General features: G+C 52.2%; 2 protein-coding genes across 2 annotated transcripts in view; one reads left to right on the top strand and one right to left on the bottom strand.

The window, feature by feature from the left end:
* The first annotated feature begins 454 nt into the window (after positions 1-454).
* TACR2 (tachykinin receptor 2) lies at positions 455-9920 on the top strand. Its single transcript, XM_060126945.1, has 6 exons — positions 455-846; positions 2389-2583; positions 5882-6032; positions 6634-6830; positions 9673-9856; positions 9909-9920. The coding sequence occupies exons 1-6, from the start codon at positions 455-457 to the stop codon at positions 9918-9920; spliced, it is 1131 nt and encodes a 376-aa protein (XP_059982928.1).
* A 2280-nt stretch (positions 9921-12200) lies between these two features.
* HK1 (hexokinase 1) overlaps positions 12201-22307 on the bottom strand; it is a 70975-nt gene continuing 60868 nt past the window's right edge. The window contains exons 15-18 of the mRNA XM_060125519.1: positions 21171-21354; positions 18758-18913; positions 14726-14959; positions 12201-13085 (exon numbers count right to left, since the gene is read on the bottom strand). Of these exons, the coding sequence (XP_059981502.1) occupies positions 12941-13085; positions 14726-14959; positions 18758-18913; positions 21171-21354 (719 nt within the window). The 3' untranslated portion in view covers positions 12201-12940. The remainder of the gene's footprint in view (positions 13086-14725; positions 14960-18757; positions 18914-21170; positions 21355-22307) is intronic.

Raw genomic sequence — 22307 nt, 5'->3', positions numbered from 1 at the left:
TGTTCCCTGAATTGCATTAGGAGGGACCTGGGTTTGAGTCCTGGCTTTATCACCAACGTACTGTGTGACCTGGGCTGGTCCCCTCTTGGAATCTGTTTTTCCATTTCTGCAGTGAAGGGGTTGACTGATGATTTATAAGGATGTTTCTTGCTCTGAAAGCATGTCTTGGATTCTAGATGTCCACATGACATTGGAGAACTCTGGCCAGGACATGGAAATGTAAAATGCCAACGGCTCTGGACCCGGCTCTCTGCTCAGCCTAACTCATCTTTGCTTGAGACTTGGGAGTGCCCCCCAGCTCCCCAGATGTGCCTGGCTTTGCACAGGAGTGCTTCCCTCGCTCCCCCACACTCATGCACCAGAAAGGATTTGTCTTCTACAGCATATCCGGCAGGGCACCAGGGCCTGGAAGGAGCCAAGGAGCTAGACTGTTGTCCCAGACCCAGAGGCAGCCATGGGAGCCTGTGCCATGGTGACTGACACCAACATCTCATCTGGCCTTGAGAGCAACACCATGGGCACCACAGCCTTCTCCATGCCTCGCTGGCATCTGGCATTGTGGGCAGCAGCCTACCTGGCCCCGGTGCTGGTGGCTGTGATGGGCAAGGCTGCGGTTATCTGGATAATCCTGGCCCATTGGAGGATGCGCACGGTCACCAACTACTTCACTGTCGACACGGCCCTGGCCGACCTCTGCATGGCCGCCTTCAATGCCGCCTTCAACTTCGTCTACGCCAGCCACAACATCTGGTACTTTGGCCGTGCCTTCTGCTACTTCCAGAACCTCTTCCCCATCACAGCCATGTTTGTCAGCATCTACTCCATGACCACCATCGCCGCCGACAGGCAAGAGGGGGCAGCTGCGGGGAGTCGGCTCGCTTTTCTGGGTTCACACAGGGCTGGTAACTTGCCCACAGTCACACAGCAAGTTAAGGGTAGAACCCAGTGAATTAGTTGCCTCCTAACCTGATCATGATCCTAAACTATGCATCTGGAAGACAGGGGACTGTGGAACCGAAGCAAGTAAGGTTCAGGTTAGACACAAGGAAGAACTTTGCACTAGACGGCTGTTCAAGGCTACAGGGGAAGACCAACGGTGTTTTAGGGACCTTCTGAGGTGTTCTTCTCTGGAGTTGATCTTTGTTTTACTGAAAGGGAATTGCTTATATTGTCATCCTATTCCTAGATATATTATATGAGGGGATATTTCAACACTGCACGCAGTTACTATATAATTAAGATGGGGCCAGTTACTTCCCTGATGCTGCTCTCTGGGGCTGCAGACTGTGACGTTCTGACGGGGATGGGGTGGGGGCAGGAGGGATGGAGGAGTGATCAGTCGGCAGATCTGAAAGTCCCCTAAGACTTTCTTTTCATTCACTCAGGTATTTGAGGCACTGTTTCAGGCACTGGGGAACAAACACCAGTGGGAAAAGAGTCCCGGAATCATGGTCTCATGGAACTTCCATTTTAAAGGCTGGGTGGAAGGTGGGTAGTACGGACTGTAGAGGGCAGGCTGGGAGCCAGGAGACCAGGCAGGAGGACACTGAATAATAACCCAGGTGAGGAAGGATGGTGGCTCAGGTCAGGATGGTAATAATGGTGACTCATCCATTCATTTCTTCATTCATTCTTATGTTCAATGCCTACTATGTACAGATACTGTTCTGGGCACTGGGGGAAGAAACAGACAAAGATGCCTGCCCTAGTGAGAATTTAAATAAAAAACACAAGACTAAATAAATGATATGTTGTATTTTGAGGTCATGAGTGCTATGGAAAAATATCAGGAAGGGCATCCGAGGCACTAGGGTGTGTGTGCTGGGGTAGGGCAGGTCGTAGTGTTAGATGGGCGTCAGGATCAGCTCTATTGTGAGAGTGGGATTTGAGCTGCATCCTATCGTTCTGGCCTGGTCTCAGGGTTCAGATTAATCCCAGGGAGGAAGGCCCGGGGGTCATCTAGGACCAAAGCCGTCTCGGTGTATGTAGAGCAGTTCCTCCACGGCAGAAAGCTGGTGGGCAGCTGCTTTGGGCTTCGTCCAGGAGACCGTTGGGCTCTGTTAAGGTTTCTGAACAGAAGACAGGCTGTGTGGCTGGGGAACTCGGCAGGGCTGAGCTTCAGGACAAGGCCCCAGATGGACTGCCGGTGTCACCACACCGCCCTCTTGTGGCCATCGAGAGCACATCCGCGCTCAGAGGGAGGCCATGTGGTGGAACGGGGTGGGGTGGGCTGGCGTGTAGGGTGCTAGTGTCCCACATGGCTGTGGGAGAGCACCAGCCCAGCTGGCTCTCTGCAGGTGGTCAGCCAGGGTGCGGGGAATGGGACTAGCGAATCTGGGCTGGTCTGACGGGAGGGCACCCACCACTCACACCGCCCTCTGCTCACAGGTACATGGCCATCGTCCACCCCTTCCAGCCACGGCTCTCGGTCCCCAGTACCAGAGCAGTAATTGCTGGCATCTGGCCGGTGGCCCCGGCCCTCGCCTTCCCCCACTGCTTCTACTGCCCCATCACCATGGACCGGGGTACCACCAAGTGCGTGGTGGCCTGGCCCGAAGACAGCAGCGGCAAGATGCACCTTTTGTAAGGCCTGGGGGTGGGGGAGCATGGTGTGTGTGTGCACGCGTGCATGCACATATGTGCACGTACACATGTGCAGTGTGTATGCGTGGGTGTGCACATGTGTCTGTGAGTGAACTGGGGATTATGTGAGTACAGTATCAACTAAAAGTAGCACTTACTATATGTCAGGTTTGGTCTAAGTACTTTACATATATGAACCCATTGGATCCTCCTGACAATATGGGTATGTATGTATTATTATTCCCATTTTTCAGATGAGGAAACTGAGGCACTAAAAAAAAACTAAGTAATGTGCCTAAGACCACACAGCTAGTAAGTGGTAAATCGAAGATTTAAATCCAGGCAGTCCTGCTTCAGAGCCCAATCTCCTCACCACTCTTACTTAAATAAGGGACATGTCAGGGTACCGAGACAGAAAGAAAGGGCAGGTGCCAGAGCCTGGGATGTTTTCAGGAGGAGCCTGGAGTGGACTTGACCTGAGGCAGGCACCGTGGGCTGGGGGATGGGGGAGAAAACAGAACTCAGGCGTGGTGCAGCTGCTGTGGGACACTGGGTAAGTCCTTTCCCTTTCTGGGAGTCAGTTTGCCCAGTTCTCACAGCGGGTGTGGCTTTGTCATCCCCAAGCACCGCGGGGGAGGGGGCGGGGGTTGGTAGTAGAGGATAAAGAATTGGTTGAGGTTCTGGAGACAGTAGTTGGAGTCCTGCGCTGTCCCCTGCTGGCCGAGGACCCTTTGTAGTCACTTAACCTCTCTGACCCTTTGGCTCCTTCTCTCTTAAAGGGGATTAGTAAGAGAACCTTGCTCAGGGGTTGTTGCGAACACAGAAGAGAAAATGTACCTGACGCAACTTAGCACGGTGCCTGGCACAGAACCGGCACCCAGTAGGTGGCAGTTTAAACGGGGAACAAACGAAAACAAACCTGGCAGATTTAGTCCAAGAAAAGCCCAGCTGCCCCAAGCCTGAGGATGTGCACGCTCTGAGCCCAGAGCCGCCAGAGCACAGCGACAGCTCAACTCCCTCTCCCGCCTCCTTTAACACTCCTCCCCCAACGCCCGCCCCTACCTGGTCTCCTCCCGTCCCGAGCACCAGACAGAAGAGCGCCACGCTGCGGCCTTCGGGGAAGGCGCCATTCCTCTGAGAAGGCTGTTCCTGGCAACTGCTGAGTTTCCCGGGAAACTGCTGCCCTGCGTGTCTGCCCTCGTTCCGTAGCCCACGCTCTCAGGACTCACGGCTCCAGGGGCGGAGTCTACGTAGGGACCCGCCCCCCTTCTTGGCTTTGGGAAGGGGCGGAGAGCAGAACATTTCCTGACTGGCCACTGCGGGGCGGTGTTTCTCCACCTTAACTGAGCTTTTCTCTCTGAGGTGCGGACCAGTAAGAATTTAGGGTACCAACCACCACCTTTCTGGGGATGGTGATTTCCGACTCTGCTCCAGGCAACAGGGGAAAACAGGAGGGCAGAGGTGGGCTAGGAAGGCTATACTTTGGTGCTACTTCGAATTCTGAGAGGATTTGGGGGAAAGCCTGGTTTCTCGTGTGTAAGAATATATTATTTGTTCTTGGGTTGGGGAGCTTCCGAGATTTAGACTGGGGGCTCCATCCGTACAGGCTCACATCCTGTGTGTGTAGGAATCTAGGAAAATGCACATGCGCTCCCCAAATCAAAATACAAAAAAGGCAGTCCAGGCTATGAGATTCTGGCAGGCCCTGGAAGATGGTTCCCAAAGCTCCTTGGCACTCCCTTTTGTGTGGGAACCTAGCCCAGAGTGAATTCCTATCCTGAACCGACCCACGAAAGAATGAGGCAACAGAAAGGCGTCACTCATACTTGGGAAGGATGGTAGAGATTAACTCCTTGTTTTACAAATGGGGAAACAGACTGAGGGAGAGATCTGACTTGCCCAAGGTCATGCTTTAAATTAGAGGCTAGGCAAGAACCCAGTTCTTCCGACTCCACAGGGCTGACCCTCAGTGGAAGGCAAATCATTTGTGTGTTAAGTCCGTATAGAGCTGTTTCACAGGACACAGACTTCCTGTGCCCCTATGAGCCTCATTTTCCCGCTCTGGGTGCTGAGACAGGTGGCCCTGCTGATCCTCAAGGTCTATCTATCTCAGACACTCTGCGACGTCACAATGAAGGTAAGGTACAAGGGCCTGGCACTTGGCTGCTGCTCCGCCCTCACCTGCTCCACAGTAGGACAGATGATGATCGGGGAGTCTAGGAGCCCCCAAACCTTTTGTAATTAGCATGCTTGCCAAAAGAGTAAGCAAGCTGAATTCTAAACTCAGGCTTTAGGGAAGACATTTGCTAATGTCTTCCCCTCCCTCCAGGTGTCAGTACCTCTTGAAAGGGACCCAGCAAGGCTGGCACACGGGGAGGAAAGGAGGGGCTTGGGTACACCTCTGTTCTCCTAGAAAAAGGTCACATGACAGGGCCAGGGTCTTGGGTCCATTCACCGGATGCTCCTGCCTGGGCCTTGTCAGAGAGAGGCTACAGCATCGCTCAGAAACCAGAATGGGCAGCACGCATCTTTCCAAAAGGAAATGAGAAGGCCTCAACACAGCCCCGGGTGTCCTCCACGGGGACTGGATGAGCGCCATCAATGGTGCTCCGGGCCACTTGCTCACAGGTGGTGTGAAAGAGTATCTGCAGATGTGAGCCATGTTCCCAACCAAATGCTCATAGTCAGGAAGAGATGCTCCACTAGCACGTACAGTGTGGCCTGTCTCCACTGCCCCTTCCCTGCTAGGGATGTTGGTGCAGGATAGAACCATATCAACTCTAGGAAATCTATCTAGACTGACAGATGCAGATATAGAAGATACACATAATCTATCTAATACATATTTGCATATACATATACACATATATTACATGATTCTGGAAGAAATATTCCAAACCATTAACAGTGGTGGGGGTGAGATACATAATTTTACTTCCTCCTTTGTGCTTAACGGCATTTTAAATTTAAAACAAATGTATTACTTGGTTAACTTTTTCGTTCCTATTTATTTCCTTGTTTGGTAACTTGTCTGTCACTTGGAAGGACTCAGAGCTAACACAGGTGTCCCTTTTGCAGCAGGGGAAACTCTCATTGGGCACATGTGCTAGCCAGTCTGCCCTTCTTTTTTTTTTTTACTTTTTTTTTTTTTTTTCAAACCAAGCCCTTGGGAGGTGGCCCAGGGTAGCCCGCCAGGGACAGCTCAGGGGCGTCAGCAAGGTCCTGGGGATTGAGTGCTGGCGGATGCTGGAGTCGCCCCCAGGTCGCCCCGTGCCCAGTCCCTTGACTCTCCTTCCAGGTACCACCTCGAGGTGATCGCCCTCATTTACTTCCTGCCTCTCGTGGTGATGTTCGTCGCCTACAGTGTCATCGGTCTCACGCTCTGGAGACGCACTGTCCCAGGGTACGAGGTGCATGGCGCCAACTTGCGCCACCTGCAGGCCGAGAAGGTGAACTCCGGGAGCGGGGCCGGAAGTTTGGCCCCGCCTCGGGATCAGCCATTCCGGGCACGTCCCCTAGAGGGCGCCGCGGAGGATAGACTCCACCTGTAACTTGCCCTTGTCCCAAGTCCCTGGCCAGAACATTCATTCCTTCTTACCGGGCGGGCGGACTTGCTTTGGTCTTTGGGCTGTGGCAGACACAGATTGCAGGGAGAGGGAGACCTCGGAACCCATAGCAGGCATGGTCTCCTCTAAGGATGGGGTTAGGAACGAGAGCTCATCCACTCTCCAGGGAGGGGAGCTGCTCTGCTCTAAGGGGGATCCACCTTTTAGAGGAGGTGGCCACCGAGCTGGGGTTTGAGGAGTGAGGACTTCAAAGGAAAGACAGCAGTGTGAACAGAGAGAGCAGCCTGAGCAAAAGCCCCGAGGTGGAAGGCCCAGGAGTGTCTGGGTAGCAGAAGCTCTACCGGCCTGAGCCTGTGGAGGTAGACAGGGCCTGCTTACTGAGGGCTTCTCAGGCTGGCATGAGACGTGCCTCGTGCTTCCCCTCGGGAAAACTGGGGCTTGGGGCTTCCAGGCTGAGGAGTGACCTGAGTCTCTCCTGGACCAGTTTGTGAAGACCATGGTGCTGGTGGTGGTGACATTTGCCATCTGCTGGCTGCCCTACCACCTCTACTTCATCCTGGGCGGCTTCCAGGAGGACATCTACTGCCACAAGTTCATCCAGCAGGTCTACCTGGCGCTCTTCTGGATGGCCATGAGCTCCACCGTGTACAATCCCATCACTTATTGCTGCCTCAACCACAGGTGAGCCCTCACCCCAGCCCCTCTCATCCTGGCCCCATCTGGACTCCCCTGCACAGCTCCGTCCATCCCCGCCACCATGGGATTACCATCCTCCCAGGGAGCCCCCAGCAGAGTCCTCCCTCGGGTCCAGGCCTAGCTTGCGCCCCACCTCCTCCCCAAAGCTTTGCCCCGTTGCCCAGGCCACAGCTCTCACGTTGGCCTGCCCCTGCTCTTTCTTCTGGGGGCTGCATCTGGGACAAGGAGAAGAACGGAGGGAGGGACAGAGAGATGGAGGGAGGGGAGAGAGGGAGAAGGAGAGCAGAGAGGGCGGAAGGAAGGAGCCAGGTAAAGGAGGGAGGGACTGATGGTTTTAACAGCTTCCTACACTGAGGAAGAACTGAGGACTGTCCCTGGGCGAGAACAGCGCCAACCGCGGCAGAACGAAGCACCCAACCTGAGGCCCGGGGCCAAGACTAGAGGGGGAGCAGGTTGCTCCCTGGAAGATCACAGAAGGGGCTTTCAGGGCAGCTAGGAAGTGACCTTGGCAGACACTGCCAGAAAGGAAGGAGCCAAGTTCTCACTTCCCCCCAAGCCTTGTACTTCTAGAGAAGTGTAGTCCCAGAGAGGGGCTGGCATTTGCTCAGGGGCACTTGCACAGGTGAGGAGGTGCTGGGCCAGGCAGGAGCCCCAGCCCAGGAGTCCTGCTTGCAGAGCAAGTCGTTCAGCCTCTCAGAAAGCCTTGACGGTGGAGCCAGGTAAGAGGAGATGAGAGGTGGACACTGAGTCCTGGCCTTAACGAGGCAATGATGTGGGTGAGGTTGGCCCTGGGCATCTTTTATCACCTCCCTGCCCACATGTCCACACCACTCATAATGCCAGTAGGATCTTTGTTGCTCAGACATCCCACCCAGGGCAGGCCAGAAGGAAGTAAGAGACTGTACTTTTTTTTTTTTTTTTGACTGTTTAATGGCTGCCAGAACCCTCCATTTGTCTCCTGAGAGGCAAATATATAATGGGAGGGAGGTGTTATCCCCATTTTACAGATGAGGAAACTGAGCCTCCAAAAGGAAGACTCTCTTAAACTCATAGAGCAGGAATTCCATGTGTCTCCAAGGCCTGTATTCTCATCCCCGCATCACACATTTCTCTGGCATGCAGTTGTAGGAGTGCGAACTTGGAGACAGGGACTGTCACATCAGGGAGGGGGCTCCCAGCCTTCTGTGTCTGTGCACTGGTCACTCTCCCGCTACCCAAAGACACAGTCCCTGGGAGTCTGAACACCCCAGGGCTCTACAACTTCTGAATCATTCAGTATTTGATGACAATAGCTCTGAAGACTGGTGTTCCTGGCGGAATTTTCATTCTTCCGCAAAACGTTCACCAGTGGCTCTGTGTGCCCGGCACTGTTCCAGGCCCCTTGGGACACCCTGGAGAACAAAAACAGTGATCACTATCCTCGGGGAGCTGACCCTCTAGTGGGGAGGTGGAGATAGACAATAAGCAAATGTAATGAGTAAATATACATTGTGTATTAGGTGATACATCCTATAGAAAAAAGAGAAAGTAGAGCCGGGTAAGAGGACAGGAAGCGCCGGGGGGAGTAATGGGCATCAGGGTTGTGATTTTATGGGACGGTCAGGGCTTTACTAAGGGGTCTTTTGAGCAGACTTGAGGACTGAGTGGGCCCTGTCTGGACAAGAATTCCAGGCAGAGGGAACAGCCAAAGCAAGGGCCCTGTGGTCAAGGTAAGGACCTGGGCTGGTTCTCTGACATGAGGAGCCCTGCAGTGTTCTGAGCGGAGGAAACACATGCTCTGATTCCCTTTGAAAAGAATCAGTCTTGCAGCTGTGTTGGAACTGGACCACAGAGGGGCAAGGTGGGGGAGGCAGGGAGATGGTTAGGCAGGTGCAATAATTCAGGCGAGAGATGGTGGGTTTAGACATGTGACAAGTGGTCAGAGTCCGGAGATCGCTAAGGTAGAGCCAACAGAATTTGATGGAGAGGGAGTCAAGGATGACCCCAGGTGTCTGGCCTGAACTAGTGGAAGGACAGAGTGGTCAGTTGTCAGGAACTGAGACGAGGACGACTGGGGGGGGCGTGGGGGGAAAAGGGTGGGGAGCTCGGGTTGGGACATGCTGAGTGTAGGCAGAGGCCATGAAGCTCCCGTAATAAAGGCATTTATTGGGCTGCACCACGGAACCTTCAGAGCTACAGCGGGAGGAACCAAAATCGGGCCTGCTCTTCTGAAACTCGGAACCCTGCGTCTCCGGGAACAGACCATATAGTTCTTTCCCTCCCTCCGCATCACACAGGGTCTCATCTGTTTCCGCCGGCTCTTTCTCACTTCTTCCAGTCACTCTCTGCTTCCTCTGATCTCCAATTTACAGGTGGACCCTCTTTGCTGCCTTGGGGAAAGTTGTCTATTTTTTAAGCAAATGTACTAAAACTTGGTAGTTCCATGTGTATATTTTCTTTCAAAGCATCCATATTCTACCCAACATCGCCAAAGCCCCAAGTTTTTAAGACTCCTCTCTGCATACTCCCTTAGAAGCCAGTTAACAAATCGAACAAGAAAATCTGTTGTTTTATGACCGAACTTGGTTTATTTTTGTTTGTTTGTAATAACAAACGGTCTCATTCGGCTCACTTCAGTCCTTGGACTTAGCTCCAGATTACTTCTGGTTGTTTCCAAAAACCAAATCCACTAAAGAACGTGTCTCCCCAGAGACCCTGAGCTCTTAGGAGCGAGGCAGCGACTTTCCTCTGGAGGAGAGATCGGCTCCTGGAGGTGGGAGCAGCCACAGGACAGTTCCCATAACTGCCGCCCTCACTCCGTTGCTCAAGATGACCCGCCATCCCCCAGGTGTCGGTCTGGATTCCGGCCTGCTTACCGTGGCTACCCATGGGTCACGCCAACTGAGGAGGACAAGACTGAGCTGACTCACACCTCATCCCTTTCCACGAGGGTCAACAGGTGTCACACTAAAGAGACTTTGTTCATGGCTGGGGATGTGGCCCCCTCTGGGGCTGCCAATGGGCTGCTGGAAGTCTGCAAGCTGAAGGGTCTGCTGACCCCTGAACCCTTGTGCCTGGCTGCAGGGGGAGGCTTAGCACCCTGGAGAAGTAGCCAGAGAGACTCTGCATCAGAGAGTTTGGCCCATGCCTCACCCTTCAGTACATCAATGGAAAAACAAGATGGGGCCAGGAACCCTGCAGTGGGTGCTGACTCTCCCAGCCACCCCTCTGACAGTGCTTCGGGGCATCCAATAAGTCAAAGAAGACAGTGTGAACTAACATTTATCTAATCCGGGAGTTGCAAGCTCGAATGCCTCCCTGGGGCATACGGCATGAGTAAACCGAATCCAGTATAAAAGAAAAACTGTAGATATAATGATAAAAGGCAAGTGACTTCCAGTGTTGGGGCAAAAGGAAGGGTGGGGACTGTGGCAAACTGGAGAGCACAGGAATGCAAAGGGGACAACAGCCGATCAGTTCTGGACAGATGCTGCCACGTGGCTGGGAGCCCAGTGTTGCCAGATCCTCCAAACCTTTCAAGAGAAGCCAGAAATCCAAATCTGTGAAACCTCCAGGTTTGTTCAATTGAGCTCCCGTTTTTATAAATGTTGCATAAACCAAACAAAACACACCTGTCGGCAGCACCCAACCATGACACTGACCTATTCTTAGGCTAAAGACACATGGAAAGAAGCTTCTTGTTTTGCAAAGCCCCTAACCTGTGAGCCAATCCAGGGCTTCTCTGCCTTAGCATCTAAGAACCCAGATCCACCCTAGTGTAGATGGTGGTTAAAAGGAGCCTCAGGGGGCTTCCCTGGTGGTGCAGTGGTTGAGAGTCCGCCTGCCAATTCAGGGGACACGGGTTCGAGCCCTGGTCTGGGAAGATCCCACACGCCGCGGAGCAACTAGGCCCGTGAGCCACAACTACTGAGCCTGCGTGTCTGGAGCCTGTGCTCCGCAACGAGAGGCCGCGACAGTGAGAGGCCCGCGCACCGCGATGAAGAGTGGCCCCCGCTTGCCGCAACTAGAGAAAGCCCTCGCACAGAAACGAAGACCCAACACAGCCAAAAAAATTAATTAATTAATTTTAAAAAAGGAGCCTCAGCTGGGTGGCCTCAGACAAGTCACGATGACCTTCAGCTCCTTTCCCTTTCGATGGCAAAACTACCTCACAGGGATGCTGTGAAGACGATGGGAGTGATGCCTATAAACTGGCAGGCCCAACACAGGTTAAGTGCTTCATAAACAGCAGCTGGGACTTTTATTACCACCAGGGCAGCCGTTGGACCTGAATTCCGCAAGTCAGCAACACAGCCCTCACCCTTACTTCTGCTCAAGGAGGTGGCAGGCAGAGAACACCCACTGTCCCATCTCCCAGAAAGCTCCAGGCCCAGCCCAGTCCACACCTCACCCTGCTTGCTGACTCACCCTTCCCACCTCATGGCCCCTCCAGAAGCATCACGTAACACTGTAAATGCACACCTAGAGTTCAGTGTTATCCGTGTTCTCCACAAGATCACTGTGTCACAGGCACCGGCAGTGACAAATAAAGGGACTCTGGTCTCACCACACCAAGGGAGCATGCAGTCAGTCCTGGGAAAAGCCACCAGAGGTGTGGTCAGGGCCCGGGAGACTCACATCGCACCTCAATCACAGGGTACCAGAATGTGGACTGATGTGGGGTCCACAGGCAGGCTGGGGGAGAACCCCAAACGGCAGCCACAGAGTGGAAGAGCACCTCAAGACTGCGGTGGGGCAGGGATGACAGGGTCAGACAAAGGCCCACAGAAGGGGTTCGTTTATGATGGGGGTTGGGGAGAGGACAGCAACCCTGCTACCCTGGGCTGCTGCAAGGCCTCATCTGCTCAGGGAAGGGGATCTCTTCATCCATCGTCCTGGAGTTGGCAGAGAGGGTGATGAGGGCAGGACCCGCGCTAGCACAGCAGGAGGGAGGGCCAGTGTTGCCCTGTCCTCTCATGGGGCTTCCAACAGCCCCCGCAAGCCAAGCTGACTTTTCCTTTGTTCCAACTACAAGTGAGGAAGCCAGGCTATTGGAAGACGGGGGCCTTCCATCCCTTTACCTTCTGAGAGGTGTCGAGGCGGGGGCTGAAGGAGTCCCTCCCTGCGGTAGGCCCCCGGGGCTGGAGCAGGGAAGTGGAAGGGCAGGTGCTAGAAGAAGGGGAGAGGCTCCTTCTTGACCCTCTGCAGGGAGAGTACAGAAGTCCTCAAGCCAAAAGAAGGCTGCCCGCTGAAGAACACAGCCTTCATTTCAAACTCTGCCCTGACCCAGAAGGCCACGAGACCCCCCAGGCTTTGGTTTCTGCCACATCCCCTGATGTCCTCCCCACTCCCCAGCCATTAAGCGTCACTCAGGTCTTTGAATTGGTACAAAGTTTACTAGGTCATACAACATGGCTCACAAAAGCGATGGGAAATTCCAATGAGCGTACTGTTTCTTGATTGGTTCGTTTTACCCAAACGGAGACAAGACACTTTCCCGCAGGACTGCCCACCTCCCCTCCCCAAGACAGACAGGATGCAAGACTGTCACAATGTGGCTAGGACCAGTTCCACGGACACACAGTTCAGTGGCATTGACACGCCCTGATGGGACACCAGACAGCGATGGGTGCGGGGCCGGGAGGAAGCGGCGGCTGATGCACCCGTGGGAGGAGTCCCGGCAGTGTCTGCTGGTGAAAATACATTGCACACGGGGGACACATCCCCAAGGACGGGCTGCGGAGGCCCATAAGGCCTGTCAGATGGTGTGACTTTTCATTTTGAGCCAATAAATAACTGTTGGACTAATGCATAAGTTAGAAACGGACGCCACTAAACTTCACATGTGGGGAACGTACGACCAGGTTGAAGTCAAATCATGCAAAGTGGCAGGGCAGGTGAGGAGGGATCTGGAGGTCAGGGAGATTACCAACAGCACACACTCTATTTTGTACCCTACGTTACGCGCCATTACTTGGCTTCTGTTTTCCTCCCCGCGGTGGTGCTGGCGGGCTTTGGTGCCGGCGTCTCCCAGCACAGCTCGCTGGGCAGAACAGGGGGGCGCTGCTTGAAGAGAGAAGTGCTGGAAGGGCAGCAGGCTGGGGGGTCCAGGACTCTTAGCTGCTCGTTTCTTGCCGGAGCCGAACGCCCACTGCCGTGATGAGGGCGGCTCCCTTGCCGCTACCGTCTTCGGATAAGAGGAAGGACACGTTACACTTTGGTGACAGTTCCTTCACGGTTTGGTGCATGATTCTGGAGAAACTAAAAAGGACAAAAGTAGAGAAGGGTAGGTAGAGGAATATGAGGAGAGACGCCGGACCCACCTGAAGACGCTGAAGCACCCTAACAATGAGGAGGGAAGCGAGCTGGGAGGGGCTGCTTGGAAGCAGCTGCGGCTTATTGAGAACGTCTGGGAGAAAGTGGGTTTACAGCCAGTCCTGTTACAATTTGCAGCAGGGAGGCCGGAGAATCCGAAACCAGCTGCTCTGTACACCTTCTGAGGGCTAAGGCATGAGTAACACACCCAGACGGCTCCCATCCTCAAAGCCTGAGGCTCCGACGGGACCAAAAACCAAGAAGGGGTGCTGGGACCTGGGTGTGGACCACTGAGGTGGGCCAAGCTGGTCCGGCACTGGGTCAGCTCAGCAGGCTGCATGGAAACGAACGTCACCCACCCCCAGCTGCAGTCCTCTGAGAGGACTCCACCCCCAACCCAGCACCTGAAGCTAAGAGAGGGAGCCCCCCACCCCCATGAACTATAATCTGTAAATGAGAGGTGACTCTGGGTTCTTGCATTTTGTGCTGAAAATGCGATAGCGCCAGGCCGCGGATGCTCAGGGCAGTGGCGCTCCTAGAGGAAATACTGACTGCCCTTTGCTGAATTCCTCCTAGGTGTCCCACACTTTATACATGTGATGTCCGGCCTGCCGGTGGTCATTTTCCCATGAAGAGGAGACTGGGCAGAGATGAAGCCACTGAGCACAGCTCCTACACGGTGGTACCAAGATTAAAACCAAGCATGTCCACGTGCGGCTCCAAAGCCTAGCTCTAAACCACAGGGACAACGAGGACAGCTATGAAGGTGGAGAGACAGAGGTTGGGGTGGAGCCCAACAGATGCTTTCATCCCAAGCCACGGCCATGACGTAGGCAGGCAACGCCTACACTGAGTTGGGTGAGGTTGCTTTTAAGTGGAGTGAGCGGCCCAGTTTACTGGGGACAGTCCCAGTGTGATTATTAGTAGCACTCTCTTGATTGGCAAAAGTACCTCCATTTCGACAATAATATGGTCGCTCTATTCATAAGAGCCAAGCTTTGGGATGCGTGGTAGATCAAAGAGCAGATGGGCTCACTTCTCCTCCTCCAGCATATGGGGTGCTGGACACCCGACCAAAACGTCAGGGAGGTCACATCCCACCCGCCTCCCTGCTACAAAGCCCAGGGCCAAAACCGCTCCTGCCTTCCAAGGCTCTTGACAAACTGATTTAGCAGGTGGACAAGACAGTGGGCCCCTTCCCCTTTCCTTCACTCCCTCTTCCCGCTTACCAAACACAGCCTCCCGGCCAGGCTGATGGGTAAGTGGACACCCACCCTTACCTCCTTTCCTGCTCCCCACCTGGATGAGAGAGGCCCAGGAGGAGGGGAAAGCAGGAAATGCCAGGCCACAGGTGTGAGCTGGCCAAGTGAAGCCGCTTCTCCACCTCCCCAGGCATCCCAGGTAAATTTCAGAGCAGCTCATTTCCTCGTCCCAGACAAGCCCCACCCTGACCACACAGCCTGCAGGTTGGCTGTGTCCTGGTGAGGAATTTTCCTGGTGAGAATCACATCCTGATGTCCCATAGCCATAAAGGGGCCTTGCCTGCCCAGGAAGCTCTGCCCATCCCCACCGGAAGCCCCACTCACTGCGGATGAAGCTTGTAGAGCGTCCCGTCCACGCCCACAGTCACGTTGAGGTGGTCCAGCCCCCTGTTCTCACGGATCTTGTCCACCACGGCAGCCATGCCCGCGCCACACAGCTGTGCGGCCCTCTTGGACACTACCCCGCACACGGTCTTCACAAGGATGCTGTCGTCGCATGTGCTGTTCAGGCCAAGCTGCTGGAGGATGGCCCGGACCTGCAGCAGCGCTAATCGGTCGCTGAGGGGGACAAAAGCCAGGAGGCTGGATGAAGCAGGACCCACGAGAGCAGCACAGAAGCCACCGACTCCAAAGGAGCCGGCCCCAAATCACTGCACTTATCCACGAAAAGGGTCGTGGGGTTTTCTCTCCCCTTGAAAATAACATTTACTTGTCTATGTTTTTTAATGATCCCCAAAGTATTACATGTTAAGTTGTAGAAAAACTAGCAAATCTAGAAAAATAAAAATTGGAAAATTAAAACCATCTACAATCCCAACACTGGGGAAAATACTATTAACGTTTAAATATATTTCCTTCCAATCTATTTTTCTTGGATATCATTAAACAATGTCTTTGTCCTGATATGTGAATAGGCTTGTTCTTTATTTATTTAAAAATTTTTGTTTTATATTGCAGTGTAGTTGATTAACAATGTTGCAGGCTTGTCCTTTATATATGGTTTTCTTTCTTGCTGTTTTTCATGCTTCATACATCTGAGCAAGTTCCCACCTCCTTATCTGAGACCAAGATTGGTAAAAGCTGCCATAGTAGTCTATTCTGGGGATGACCATAATTTATTTAGCCAGTCTAGAGAAATTTAAGTTGTTTGCAATTTTCTGCTAATATAAAGTAACACTCTGATGCTGTTCCTGTTGGTGCAAGTCAGGTTTTCCCCTTAGGATACATTTCTCGGTCAAAGCGTTTTTGATACATATTGCCAAGTGCCTTTCTGAAAGTTATATCAATTTACTGTCTCTAACAGAGTATTTGGCCTTACTTGTCCCCAGTGGAAAGGGGCTTCCCTGGTGGCACTGTGGTTAAGAATCCGCCTGCCAATGCAGGCGACACGGGTTCGAGCCCTGGTCAGGGAGGATCCCACATGCCGCGGAGCAACTAAGCCCATGCGCCACAACAACTGAGCCTGCGCTCTAGAGCCCGCGAGCCACTACTGAGCCCACGTGCCACAACTACTGAAGCCCACACACCTAGAGCCCGTCCTCCGCAACAAGAGAAGCCACTGCAACGAGAAGCCCGCGCACCACAACGAAGAGTAGCCCCCGCTCGCCTCAACTAGAGAAAGCCCATGCACAGCAACGAAGACCCAACACAGCCAAAAATAAAAATAAATAAAAGAAGTAAATTTTTTTTTTTTTGTATGTACGTGGGCCTCTCACTGCTGTGGCCTCTCCCGTTGCGGAGCACAGGCTCCAGATGCACAGGCTCAGCGGCCATGGCTCACGGGCCCAGCCGCTCCACGGCATGTGGGATCTTCCCAGACCGGGGCACGAACCTGTGTCCCCTGCATCAGCAGGCGGACTCTCAACCACTGCACCACCAGGGAAGCCCAATAAATTTTTTTAAAAATTAAAAACACTGGACAATTTGGTAAGAATGGCATCACACTGGTTTAATCTGTGCTCCTCTCTATTAGTGAGGATTACTGTTTTTGTTTTTGTTTACTGGCCATATGAACTACCTTATACCAAAACTCTTTGTTCTCCTGAGATATTTGTCTCCTCATTAAACTGAAAGAGTTGACAATGACTGATGATGAACACAACAGCAGTGGTAAGAACAGTCAGCCTTTTCTGAGGACTTACTATGTGACACGTGCTTTACATACATCACCTTATTCCTCCTCCTAACAGCCAACTGATCCATGTATGATTATTCCCATTTTAAAGATGCGGAAATTGAAGCTTGGAGAGATCGAGTAACTCACCCAAAGCTCACAGCCAATGGGGTAGAGCAGGTGTCAAGACCAGACCTGCCAAAGCTCTTGCCCACCATGCCATGCTCTGCATCTTGCATATATAATGCAAATGTTTTCCTTAGTTTTCTGTTTGTCTTTTAAGCTTGATGACTGATTTTGTTTTTATCTTATAGAATTATGCAGCTAAATTTGGCATTTTTTTCTTTATGATCTCTTCCTTTGCTATTACACTTGAAAGGACCTTCCCCAGCACTTCACACCCATCAGGATAGCGATTATTAAAAGAAAAACAAAAACAGAAGAGAATAAGTGTTGGCGAAGATGTGGAGAAGTCGGAGCCCTTGTATATACTGTTGGTGGGATGTTAAAATGGTACAGCCACTGTGGAAAACAGGATGGCAGTTCCTCCAAATAAATAAATAAGTAAAATAATTATGTGATTCAGCTATTCCACTTTTGGGTATACATCCCAAAGAATTGAAAGCAGGGACTCGATTGTGTATTTGTACACTCATGTTCACAACAGCATTATTCACAACAGACAACAGGTGGAAGCAACCCAAGTGTCCACGGATGGATGAATGGATAAACAAAATGTCGTGTATACATACAGAGAATTATTCAGCCTTAAAAAGCAAGGGAATTCTGACACATGCTACAACATGGATGCACCTTGGAGACATTATGCTAAGTGCAATAAGCCAGATGTAAAAGGACAAATGCTGTATGATTCCACTTACATGAAGTCACTAGAGGAGTCAAATTCATAGACACAGAAGGTAGAAAGGTGGTTGCCAGGGGCTGGGGGGAGGCAGGAAATGGGGAGTTAGTGTTTAATGGGGACAAAATTTCAGTTCGGGATGATGAAAAAGTTCTAGAGATGGATGGTGACGATGGCTGAACAACAATGTGAATGTACTTAATGCCACTGAACTGCCCACTTCCAAAATGGTAACGATGGTAAATTTAATGTTATATATATCTACCACAATAAAAAAATGTTAACAAGAAATATTCACTGGGGCTTCCCTGGTAGCGAAGTGGTTGAGAGTCCGCCTGCCAATGCAGGGGACACGGGTTCATGCCCCGGTCCGGGAGGATCCTACATGCTGCAGGGCGGCTGGGTCCATGAGCCATGGCCGCTGGGCCTGCACGTCTGGAGCCTGTGCTCCGCAACGGGAGAGGCCACAGCAGTGAGAGGCCCACATACCGCCAAAAAAAAAAAAAAAAAAAAAAGAAATATTCACTGATATTTTCTTCTCATTCTTCTCTGGCTCCTATTTTCCACACTTGGCCCCTGGGTGAACTTAGAATGAGGAGAGAAAGCAGTGGGGAGCTTGGTTCCCTATCACGGTGACCCCCCCGCTGCAGCTGTGAAATGCCATCACTCCACGTGCCCAAGTCCTCCAGGGTCAGTGCCGCAGGGCCCCTGTCTGCAGCTAGCACTTCACCGCGTGGGTTCCGGTGGGCAGTGAGCTCTACCTGAAGGTTACAGACACAGGCCTCGGCGAAAGCGAGGGGCAGACCCGAGCCAAGCCAGTGTCAGTGCTGCTATCGTGACCATTCTAAAATGAAGGTGGATTTTGCACAAGCGCTTTTGCTGAGCACTTTTCCACCTCTTCTCACAGCTCACTGTGGGAGATGGCAAAGGCACAGATGAAATGTTCACTCTACATGAGAAAAACAGGAGGAAGACAGAAGCAGCTCGCTGGGGGGCACGGTGGGCGGTGAGCTATGCATCCTAGGCTGCCTTTCAGAGGAAAAGAGGGTGAGGCCAGACCCGGGGTGCTTAGCTCTTCTGGACTCAATGGTCCTTCAATACAAATATCTGTGATGCACCTTTCCTATCCTGGAATGTAACCTACTTACACACAGGATGATTTCAAACAAATCAATATAATGCCCTAACATACAGGATGAATAAAAGGAAATGATTTATAGTAAAATTATGGAACTTCAAAATGCAACTGCTCAGGGCCTACTACTCCAGAGGAAGAACAAAACCCTCCCAAATGGCCAAAATGCCCCCTATGTTGCCTACTGCCCCCATCACGGCCCCCTGGCCAGGTCCACCTCTAATAGGGAAGGCCCTGCCCACTCACCTCTCGATCTGAGAGAGATACTTGGTCTGAAAGATGCCCCGAGTCTTCAGCGGCTCAGAGATCTGCCCTCGGAAGAGGAATCCCCTCTTGGTGAAATCTATCAAGATGTTGCGGACGATTTCACCCAGGTACATACCGCTGATCATCTTCTCATACCTGGAACGAGAGGAGGGGACTGGGTGTCTATATGAAGCCTGCGGTCTCACAGTAACCCGGGCGCCTTACTCTGCCTCATCGGCAACACCAACCCGTGCACCCAGCCCTGTGCTCCCTGGCAGAGGCAGAGCGTGAGACCGGGAAGGACTGAGGAATCCCCAACCCTCCCAGGATCAGACGCAAAAGTACCAGAACTCTGTCTCACTGCTGGACCATCCTCTTCCTCACCTGACTCCCTGCCTTTGCCTGGCGAAACCCCACTCCAGCTCTCAGCTCTCAACTTGCCCAGCACGGCTCCAAGAGGTCTGTCCTCCCCCTGCCTATCTCAGCTCCCATGTACCCTCCTTTCTTCACAGCACACACAGGTCCTCCGCCCCTTGGCACCCCTGCAGCGAAAGCCTCGAGGGGACAGAGAATGTGTGTCTTGCTCAGCTTTGAGTCCCAGGGCCCCGCACAGCTCAGCGTTGCTCTCAGTCAGGTGCTCAATCAATACCTGTAGAACCAGCAAACGGCTTAAAGGAACAAGACAACACAGGGAAAGTTCCCACTAGATTTTTGGAAGGTTTTGCCAAAACCCAGAGTGCTGGTCAAGTACCCACAGACTGATAAAGCCACACAGGCTGGAGGACCCAGGTGGCCACCACACCCCTGAGGGTCACCTGTTCGTGGGGGCTTTTAATTCCTGTCCTCTCCATGCTCAGGAGCCTCAAGAAATGGCATGGGCTTTAAATGCCTCCATGCACACACCCCATCCCAGTGTCCCCAAGCCTCAAGAAATGGCATGGGCTTTAAATGCCTCCATGCACACACCCCATCCCAGTGTCCCCAAGCCTCAAGAAATGGCATGGGCTTTAAATGCCTCCATGCACACACCCCATCCCAGTGTCCCCAAGCCTCAAGAAATGGCATGGGCTTTAAATGCCTCCATGCACACACCCCATCCCAGTGTCCCCAAGCCTCAAGAAATGGCATGGGCTTTAAATGCCTCCATGCACACACCCCATCCCAGTGTCCCCAAGCCTCAAGAAATGGCATGGGCTTTAAATGCCTCCATGCACACACCCCATCCCAGTGTCCCCAAGCCTCAAGAAATGGCATGGGCTTTAAATGCCTCCATGCACACACCCCATCCCAGTGTCCCCAAGCTGGCACGACTCCACTGGAATGTGGATACTCCAGAAGACTTCGGGTGGTCCACAGGAAAAACACGAACTAGAACTCCTATCATCAGTTCCCATCTAGTCCTTTTCATTCCATCAAGGAGACATCTCCTTGGTGTTGATAAGTTTGATGCTGATATGGCTCTAACCACTTCCAACCTCTACTGAGCTCCCTTATAACAAAGGGGGTCTTCCTGTAGAGCTGTTGGTAGGCACAGTAGCTAGGATTGAAATAACGCTGTTCTACACTATATCCATTTTATGGTAATATTGGTTTTCCTCCCTCATTAAATGTAAGAATACAAGCTGATTTAAAGAAAAACATTAAGCATAGGTGGTATCTGGAAAAGACAAAAATCTTGAGGTCAGCTGGAGAATCACCTATGTTTGGGAGGTATTACCCCCAGCTCTTCATTCTGTTCCTGGGGGCACGGCTTAGACCACCTCGTCTTGGCTACGGCAGAGGATGGCCTGATCCCTGGGAGCTTGAGACAAGGGGTCATTTGTCTCTATGCTGGGAAGGGTGGACACTGCCATCTTGGGGAGGGTCCCTGACACCCGAGCTGCAAAGATCCAATCAGCCACTAGGTGGTGCAGGAGGTCTGCCGTGGGAAAAGGAGGAATTGGCGGTGGCGGGCCTCTGCCTCACCAGTGACGGGGAGCCCCCCACTCCCACTGGCGACGTCCTAATTTCCCTTGCCCTTTAACAACTGCAGGTCAAATGTGTCCTACTAAACAAGGCAAAAACCTGCTGACCAACAGATTTCTATTAGCCTGATGGGGAAGAAACAGAGAGCAATGAGAAGGCCAGAATGTTGCAGGATAAACACGGTCACTGAGAGGAGTGGTGTGGCCACTGCTACCCTGTCCCCAGAGGCACTTGCACAGAACATCAACCCTGGGCCATCTTGTACCATGTGCTGCCACCACCCTCCACCCCTAAGTTCTCTGCTCTCCTTGGGCCAAAAGCCAAGGTCAAGAGTGAACCTGAGGGACCACAGTCTCCAGGCTTTGTGCAAACCCCACTCCTAGAAACTTCTTCCGTTGTAACAGGCAGAATGCCCTCCCATCCCGTCTCCTCCACCAGGTGGGATTACCTTTGCTTCCCAGCGTTTAGAGAATATTCATCCACCAGTTTGTCATAGATCGTTCTGATATCATCCAGACACCCGTTGTCCCCAAAGGCACCCCACTCCATGTTGATACACATTTGGCCCTCGTTTCCTGCTAGCGTCTCGACGTTTTTCATTTCTTCCATGTAGCAGGCATTGCTGCCCGTCCCTGGAATACACGAGGAGAGAATGAATGGCCACACCACCATGCTTAGTGGGTAAGGGGACTGCAGATAGACGTGGGGCCTGGGGCTCCACAGAGAGGGGCACACTTTTGAGATGAACAAAGTAATAGCTTCACTTTCCCAATGTCTTCCAGGAAAAATCTCAAAATATAAAGGCAAAATCAGAGTTAAAACTGCCCAGAGCATTTGATTAACTTACTTTATACTAAGACATCAACACCGAGAGCCTCGTGTGTTTACCTGTCCACACAGGGCTCTGTTTATTTTAATACAAGATGGTCTTACAACAGAGGGATGTATTTTCAATGGTAGAAGTTCAGGCAGCATTCAGACTGGAAGGATATTTCTCTATTTCTCTTTCCTTCTCTCTGCACATATACACACACACACATATACTGCATTTATATGTATATACACACATACATATAAAATATTACACGGAGGGGTTGTCTACTATCCCACCATGCATGTCCACTTATCTTTTCTTATCAAACTTGGCCGTGGACTCTGCCTGAATGAACTCTCCTGTGTGTTCCAGAATGAGGCCCACAGTTAGTTCAGGGAAGGACAGTGTCCTGAGCATCTCAACGGTGCCCTTCTAAAGCAATGGCTCCTCACCATTTTGGTATCACAGATCTCTTTGAGATTCTGATGATTCTCCTGAGAAAAGGGATGTTTCCCTGAGTGCACCCCTACACTGTATACACACAAACAGACAAACGGCTTCCGGGGACCAGGAGCCTCTGATCTCCATCCCTGACCTCCCCAGGGCAGGGCTAGTCAGACTGTGGCCCCCCAAGGACTAGGGCTGGACCACAAACTGTTTGCTGTTCTCGACTAGGAGTAGTTAGGTACAGATGCTGAGAGGAAGCGTTCTAAAACTTTCACAGCAGATTTAACAGCCAGACATCCAAACTTGTGGTCACTGGCCGCGTCT

The sequence above is a fragment of the Lagenorhynchus albirostris genome, chromosome 16 (assembly GCF_949774975.1).
Source record: "Lagenorhynchus albirostris chromosome 16, mLagAlb1.1, whole genome shotgun sequence".
NCBI classification, from domain to species: domain Eukaryota; kingdom Metazoa; phylum Chordata; class Mammalia; order Artiodactyla; family Delphinidae; genus Lagenorhynchus; species Lagenorhynchus albirostris.
This window is presented reverse-complemented; position numbering and strand designations above follow the sequence as displayed.